Source organism: Nanorana parkeri, unplaced genomic scaffold, assembly GCF_000935625.1.
Source record: "Nanorana parkeri isolate BGI_ZX_2015 unplaced genomic scaffold, ASM93562v1 scaffold2253, whole genome shotgun sequence".
Classification (NCBI taxonomy): Eukaryota; Metazoa; Chordata; class Amphibia; order Anura; family Dicroglossidae; genus Nanorana; species Nanorana parkeri.
In genome coordinates, this window is record NW_017308521.1 from 176,647 (window position 1) to 185,140 (window position 8,494).

At 43.7% G+C, this 8,494-nt stretch overlaps 1 protein-coding gene across 1 annotated transcript; it reads right to left on the bottom strand.

Annotated features, from left to right (window-relative positions):
* Positions 1-192: 192 nt before the first annotated feature.
* Positions 193-5,803, bottom strand: LOC108801219 (protein XRP2-like). The gene is made up of 3 exons (XM_018573155.1): positions 5,693-5,803; positions 3,430-3,515; positions 193-333 (listed from the first exon to the last, which is right to left on the bottom strand). The coding sequence occupies exons 1-3, from the start codon at positions 5,760-5,762 to the stop codon at positions 250-252; spliced, it is 240 nt and encodes a 79-aa protein (XP_018428657.1). The 5' UTR covers positions 5,763-5,803; the 3' UTR covers positions 193-249.
* Positions 5,804-8,494: the final 2,691 nt, after the last annotated feature.

Sequence of the window (8,494 nt, forward strand, 5' to 3'; positions counted from 1 at the left end):
AATTTTTACTGTGGGTCATCTTTAAATAATGGATCGGTTCTTCTTACTTGTTTTTACTATATTTTACATGAAAACCAATATCTTAAAAATACTGCGTACAAATACTACGGTAACGAGATCTCTAAACAGAAGCCTGCTTTAAGTGAACAGAGGCAACAATCATTAATAAAAGAAAGAAGGAAGGTCTCTGCATGTCTTCTATGCGTACAAACTGCAAAAAGCATAGCCATAAACATATAAAGCTGAACTCTACATTCCCATCTGCATGTCGGCAAAGTTGTAAAAGTTATCCACATCTTGAGAGGCCGATGACTTGCTTTCTGAAACAAACACCTAAAAATAAAATAAAAAAAATAGATATAATATAGAATAGACAATAGACAGATTACCTAGAAATGCAGAGTATTACACTATAAATAGGAAAGTAGAAAATCGTTATTTAACTTGGTTCAGACAGCTCAATCAGAATAGTTCAAATGTTAACAGTAGATCTAAAGCCCCATTCACACTGCGCGATTCGCAAATCGCGCGTTTGTCACACGATTTGCATTTTGCGCGATATCGCGCAAATGCTTGCATTGAGCAAGCGAGAATCGCGGCAAAATCCGCTCCAAAAAGGCTGTAGCGACACACGACCCGCGACAGCAGGACCCTTTGCCCCATTGAGATGCATTGAAGAGCAATACCGCGCGATAAGGCCCCGTTCACATTGAGTGATTTATCGCAGGGTAATTCCCGCGATATCGCTCTTCAATGCTTTGCAATGGGGCAAAGGGTGCTGCTGTCGCGGGTCGTGTGTCGCTACAGCAGCACCCTTTTTGGAGCGGATTTTGCCGCGATTCCAGCTTGCTCAATGCAAGCATTTGCGCGATATCGCGCGACAAATCACGCGATTTCGCGCAAATTGAGCGATTTGCGCAGTGTGAACGGGGCCTTAACCCTAAGGCCCCATTCACACTGCGCGATTCGCAAATCGTGCATTTGTCACGCAATTTGCATTTTGTCGCGCGAATGCTTGCATTGAGCAAGCTGGAATCGCGGCAAAATCCGCTCCAAAAAGGGTCCTGCTGTAGCGACACACACGACCTGCGACAGCGGGACCCTTCGCCCCATTGAGAAGCATTGGACAGCGATATCGCGCAGTAAATTGCCGTGATATCGCGGGAATTACCGCGCGATAAATTGCTCAATGTGAACGGGGCCTTAGGCCCCATTCACATGTAGCGACATACCTTTGCAGCGGCCGGGGATAGCGCGACTTTCGGGGCGACGTTCCAGCGACGGTAGCGCGACCTTCTCCGTCGGGCTCCATAGAAAAAAAGCAAAATCGCGCAAAATCCGCCGAAAAAAGGTTCCGGTAGAGGCCCCATTCACACTGAGCGATTTCCACGCTCATATTTCCACGCGATATCGCTCTATGTAGCTTCTCCAATCCATTTCAATGGAGCTGTTCACATCTCGTCGCTCAATATCGATTGTAGCTCGTCGCTGGTAGCTTGTCGCTCCTACATGACCCTTTTTTCAAGCGATTTCGAGCGATATTGCTCCTGATTGCATACAGCCCAATATCGCTCAAAATTGCGCGATTTTCATGTCGCTCAGTGTGAATGGGGCCAGAAGCGACTTGCGACCGCGACATGGAGCTAAGACAGCTCCATTGACTATCATTAGCCGGCGACTTCTCGCGATATCGCGCGGACAAAATGCGCCATATCGAGGCGGAAATCGCTACATGTGAACGGGGCCTTAGAATTAGTTTGCTCTAGCACTGGGAATCAAACAGTTGCCATTTTTTTTCCATAAAATACTGTTTTCACTTTTTTGTGATCTTCTCCAGCATTTCTCAGCCACTTCATGTGTAAATACATAAGCGCCAGTGCTGGCTCCACCTCATTGCTCTGAACCCCCTTCTAGATAGTAACAATGGTGGACCATGCCTGCACAATGTGTGTCCGTGCGGTCCATCGTCATCTTCACTATTAGTGCATGTGATAGGAACACAATGCAGGAGTACAACTGGGACACAGTTTTCACCCAATGACAGGAAGTGCTTTGATAAGTGCATCATGGCAGGATTACCAGGTATCCCTATAATAAAAGCTGCAGATTTTGAGCTACTGTGCTCATAATGCACATGTGTTGTGCGAACGTGTGCTGCAATGCGTTGTTGCAACTGTTACACTTATTTGCACTGCAGCAGGTTGTAGTGCTTTACAATATGTTGGAACATGCATCACGTTGGTGTGAATTGAAGCCGTAGGACACAACACTAAGCCAATGTTTTGCCTTTAGCAGCAGTATTGTCAGAGTGCTGTGTGCACTCCTTCTGTTGGCTATTGGGATGACCATCAGACAAGCAGTCCAATGGCAACCTGTAGGAGCACACAGGACAGGCTGACAACATTGCTGCTTATTGCCAGGCAGTGTTTTGTCAGTCTACAACAGATGTGCTGTTACTGTTACTAGCAGGATCTCCAGGTAAGAAACTTTACAACAGAATGAGGAAAAACTATTTGTTTAACCACTTGCCTCCGGACATGCAGAGCAGAGAAGAGCAGTGGGCTTTAATGCCAGGCTGCAACATTTATGAGTACAGCTGGTGGTGCTATGTTGTGCTCATTAGCCCTCTTCACAGTGACCGCGTTATCACTGAAACTTATGTTCACTTTTTCAGATCAATAGTTGGAGACAGGCTGCTTATCATGCGATTACTTATGTGAATAGCTAATCCCAGTGGTGACATGATCCTGAAGCCTGCCTCCATCTCTTGGTGTTAAAGTGGACCTTTACGCCCCCACACTACACTAAAAATCATATCAGCATTGAGCTCTGCATGCTGATATTAAATCGTCTTTCATTCATTAGATAAACGTACATTGCTTTTACAATCAGTTTTCCACTTCCTGGTCCTCTTAGGCATTAGTGATGTAGCCCATGCCTAAGAGTTGCATCTTGGGAAGGTTACATCAGCAGTGCATTGTTGGGAAATCTCAGGGAAGGCCTTTTTCCCCTAATATGATATGTCCTTGTCACATGTGCCAGAGTTCCAAGAAGTAGATGGAGATGGATTCATCTGCCTTTAGTTAAAAAAATGGCCACCATGAGAGGAATGGGAAGAAAAAGAAAAAGTATGCAAATACAAAGCCTGCAATTATCTTTCAGTATGTGTTTGTAGATTGTCATTACTGAACATTTCTAAAGGTGCCTGTTGTCATTTTATAGATAAGGGTGAAGTTCCACTTTAAGAACCTGTTACAGAGCGAGCAGCAAGGGGCTAAGAAAACTATCTACACGAAGACATGTTGCCAAACACTACCTATAAGGCTTTACATACACTTTGAATTCCCAACCTACATCAAACAATCAATCTTTTATTAGATTTATCCACAAAAAAGAAAGTAGAGCCCAAAACGACATTTTCATACTTACCATGGTGCCACTGAAGATGGTGCTAACAACCGACTGGCAGGCCTGTACAGCTTCATCTCCATTAAACTCCATTGCAACAACTGAGCCTAAACACATTAATACAGAATTAATTAAACCTCAAGTGAAATCTTATCTGCAATGAGATGGCTTCCATTGCTATCAATAGACAAATTCTCACTTTAAGGCTTCATTCACACTTACCAATTGTGTTTATGTCCTTTATATGCAGAGGACAATCTGTCAGACTAGGTGCTGTGTTTATACTTCTAGATGCTTTAAATGACGTGTGTTTACATGCATCCGGTACCAAATCCTAGCATCAAATGTGTTTACGTGTGTTTTGGTGCATTTAGAAGTTCATATTGATTCCTAGATGCACCAGACTTCTATTTTTGGAAAACAGAGATACACTGACTGCAGATAAAAGCATCTAGACACAAGGTGTGAATATACCCATTGGAAATCGTTAGATGCATAGAAATGAGTTTACAAAAGCTTTTTAAATGCATATAAAAGCATCTAATTGCACACAGTGTAAATGAAACCTAAGGGTACCACTTTTTAATAATATTTTGGTTGAATATTTAAATATTTGTTTGAGGGAATCAGTATGAAAATAAACATCTTTACTACCAGTTCTTTTCTAACCAGACAGGAGTAGCAATACCAGCTTAAACTGGGTCAAATCAGATCAGCTAGAGATGGTGCCATGTTATGCAACGCCTAATTTTAGCCCAGGGATACATAATAAATGGCTGCCAAGCTTCCACCCACTTTCTATCTACCTACCCAAAGTCACAAGCTCCAGTGATACACAATCCTCCCTGTACACCCAGCCAGAGAATTGTAGCCAGGCAATCTGTGCTCAGCTTTTGATTAATCAACTAAACGTCTCTAGACCAGCGTTTTTCAACCACTGTGCCGCGGCACACTAGTGTGCCGTGAGATATTTTCGGGTGTGCCGTCAATAAATCGTTAATTTCTTTGATAAGACCCCTTTCACTCGGGTGCCATCGGTTCTGATCTGTGCATGAATCCACTGCTGATTGGAGCAGTTCGGAATGGATGTCACAGTTATGACATCAGTGTCCGTCCAGTTTTTATACTCCATCTTACGATGGAGAACAGAAAGAAGGCTCAGAAGAGAGTCTGCCCTGACCAATGACTGTTCACCATTGCCAGCATTATGATGCTACATGTAAAATCCCCCATAGTAGCATAGCAGGTACAACGTATGCACTTAACATTATTCAGGCAAGGGCTGTACAAACCCCCAAAAATAAATGTGCTTAAAGCTGAACTCCAGTCCCACAGCCAAATGAACAGTTGAAATACACACATTAGCTGCCAAAGGATGTGTAATTCTGTTCAGAAATTCATACACATCTACCAGAGAGCATAGCCAGGAGAGTGACACCCCTTTTCTCAGAGATAAGGGATACAGTGGTGTCACCTCCATGCTGGCAGCCTATGAAGCAGTAGCATCCTACTGATAAGTCAAATTCTGCTCACTCCCCTCTCTTCCTGTCAGCATGCTCCTTGTCAGCACATGTGCCCACAGCAGAGGCGGATTCATTCCCAGTACTACCCTCCCTCTCACAGTCTGAATGTACAATAAAAGGTTGGGAGGCCGCTGTAAATACAGATTTTGGAACTTATATTAGTTGTACATAAAAAAACATTGGGGGGAATTTATCATAGCAATTGCGAGTGTTTGAACGTGCACGGAAAATATTTGCACCAGATTTATGATGCTAGTGTAATGTTGTTGATAAAGGAGGTTTAAAGGAGAACTATGGGGTTAAGGCTTTTCCCCATAACTCCAGGAAGAAGACTTTTAACTCCAGGCAAAAAGCATGGCAAAAAGCATAACTGTCGCAACTTGAGAAGTCATGGGGACTTCTTAAATTGCGATTGTTTTGTTACGTGATGCTCCAGTTTCAGACAGCCCAGAACAAGTGCAGATGAAAACACGTGCAAAAAAAACCTGCAACTGAAAAAGTAGTGCAAGCTCTGAAGAAAACAGGGGCACATGTTGAAAGACAGATTTGCACATTTAAAAAAATTATCTAAGAGGCTAAAACTGTTAAAATTCCCCCCATTGTTTTTATAGAAATTGTATTTAATGGTTTTTGTATCTGTGTGGAGTAAACAGTAGAGTTCATGTCCATTCATTTCCACTGATGTCTAAACAAGCAATTGAACTGACTGGTTCCTAAATTCTACAAGACCTCATTCACTCTGGGTACTGCCAATGTTTTACCTTTCTCCAATAATGGTATGAATTCTGTAACTCGGTCTCTGAAGACTCTTCTTGCATCTTCTTGTTTCATTGCAACTTCTTTTGTCTGAATAAGTATCAAACCTTTGCCAACCATCTGTGAGTGAAAGTGGTAATTATTATTAGATCACTGAACAGCAAAGAAAACAGATGTGTTGTCAGGAAATATTTTAGAATGCAAGACTTGTCAGCAAAAATTCAGCAAAAAAAAAGTTTGTTGTGTCCAGGGATGTTCCCTATAATGAGACAACCCGAGACGGCATCTCATCGAGGAGTGATCGGAAGCTGTGGGGGGGGGAGGCTTTCAGCAACCTGTGACTCTGTCTGGCGTCCCGCCCAGTTCACTAATGTCACCGGTTAGCCAAGAGCTGAGAGGGACACTCTGGCTTGCGTCCCGCCGAGCTCCTCGCAGAGCTTAACAGACAGCTGACAGAGCCGCTGCCAACACCGTCTGGAGTCTGCCTCCGCTTCCCAAGTGACCATTCCCTGTCAGCGCCCACCAAACGGGAATCACACTGCCTCAGGCGGCGAATACCATACGGCAGCCCTGTCAGACATTACAGGGCGGTGAAATCCATTTTAATCAATTGATAAAAGTGGGCCACATCCCAACAAAACGTCGATCACACAATTTTAATGGGCTGGCCACACACAGACCTGTAGTAGTGCAATACAATGCGTTGTGCTCTGCATGCAGGGGCGTTGGGTTACCACTGAATACATTGCTACAGCACGCCAGTGTGAATGGGCTTTTAGAGAACCTATTACAATGCATCAGCAGTGCACAGCTCTTACTGCACTGTGCACAAGGGGCATTTGCATACTTCAACAAACCACCATCATCTGGAAGGGCTTTTACGATATCAGCCACATACTGGATAGTGGTGCCAATCATATTGACATTCTGGAGCCAACACGGATTAGACCTCAGCAATATTATTTTTTGTGGTTACGGATTCTCAAGCGTTCTCTGTGACAGAGGGGTGGCATGGAACGCAAGCAGATGTAGAATACTCCAGCTAATTACTAATAGCAATACAATACTTGAAGGAGAACTATGGGGTCAGGGCTTTTCCCCATAGTTCTCCTTAGGGTAACAGGAGGACACAAACTAGCGTCCTCCCGTCACCCAAAGCTCAGTATACCGCGAGCTGGGACGCCGGAGTGGATCCCGACATCGATGTTTGGATCCGCCCAGCTGCGTGAGTGACAGCTGGCTCTGCCTATCCAGCACTCACCTCATAGTTCTCCTTTAGTGCGAAGTGCAAAGACTTGGCACAACCAACCTGCAATCATTTTTTCACTGCTCTATACTTATAAAAGCTAAAGCACATTGCTTTTTTCACCGCTCAGTTAAATAAGCCCTGTCATTTCTCTTGTGATTTGTGCCATCTTTCTGGCAAAGTGAAATAACTATTCTTGGTAAGCTGAAAACATCCTTTCAATAAGTGTCTTAAAGTGAACCTAGCATGCATGCCAAGTAATGTGTAAAGTAGGGCAGGGCTCAAAATTTCAAGTCCTGAACTACTAGCCAGGCCTTAAGAGTCACTAGCCACCAGTTGCCCCACCTAACCCTTAGCCTGCACCGGCCTCAACTCCGCCCCTAAACACACCCTCTTAAATAAATCTTATGATAATTCTTATCTTATGATGGTTGCCGCTTGTAAACGGCAGATTAGGGATTCCTGCTGCAGGAAAACACAAGTTCCTGACACAGGAATCTCTAATTACACCTGAAATATACTGTAGGTGTGAATGGGGCCTAATATGCAAATACACTAAAGGTGCCCATACACCTGCCAATTATCGTACGATAGTTGTGGGTGATCCCGCGATCGTACGATAATCGGCAGGTGTATGGGCAGCGTGCGACCGCTTCTACTGTAAGGTCGTACGACTTTCGTCGTGCAAGCACGCTGGAAAATCTGCCGAAAATTGTACGATTTTTGTCGGGTTGGTGGCATGGTCGGAAGACGAATGCTGCACGGGCCGGTGTGCGCAAGAGCACACTGCCCACTCAGCATTGCAATCATCGGAAGCCCTCCCCTTAGCAGAAGGGCTTGCGATGATCGCAAGTACAATCTGCCTGTCCAAGATGTGCAGATCGTACGAGATTTTAATTACCTTACAACCATCGCATAACGAAAGTCGTGTGATGGTTGTAAGGTGTATGGGCAGAAATGCGAGCAGGCGAGTGGAAATTTTGAGCCCTGAAGTAGGGTATACATGGTTAAAATTTTGTACAAAAGTAGTTGTTCTCGGAGCGTTCCTTCGAATAGCTATCAATTAGTATGGTGCAATCAACAGGCGAAAACGACAATGTTCCGACAACGACAAAGGAGAGTGTCGAAAAATATATTTCTCAAATGGAACTAATTTCTAAACGTCATTGTGGTTTTCATTCAAAGCAAAAATTCAATGAAATTTTGAACGACAATCGGCAAGTTTCTGATGCCAGCGTCGAACATTCCGACAGTATTTTTCCTATTAATGTTCGTGCGAAAATCTACACCGTGTATACACTAAAGTGTAATAGTTATTTATGATCTCACAGTACAATACCCTCATCGTTTTTTTGTTTCCAAAAAGGACAACACCATCTTCCCTAATGCACCATCCAGAGACATAGTCTACTTCCTAGGTGTAGATGCTGTTTAAGAGATGACATTGTAAGCCCTCCTAATCTTCTTATATTAAAATGCATTGTAAGGGTACTGCCTTATTTTTGTAAAGCACTGCAGAAACTGATGGCGCTATATAAATCCCATAAAATAAATGGGTGTA

What these genes read in the sequence shown, in the direction of transcription:
- LOC108801219 (XM_018573155.1), bottom strand. Translation starts at nt 5,762, where the DNA reads ATGAAACAAGAAGATGCAAGAAGAGTCTTCAGAGACCGAGTTACAGAA. An exon ending in CATACCATTATTGGAGAAAG is followed by an intron (nt 3,516 to 5,692) that starts GTAAAACATTGG and finishes TAATGTGTTTAG; the next exon opens with GCTCAGTTGTTGCAATGGAG. An exon ending in CCATCTTCAGTGGCACCATG is followed by an intron (nt 334 to 3,429) that starts GTAAGTATGAAA and finishes TTTTATTTTTAG; the next exon opens with GTGTTTGTTTCAGAAAGCAA.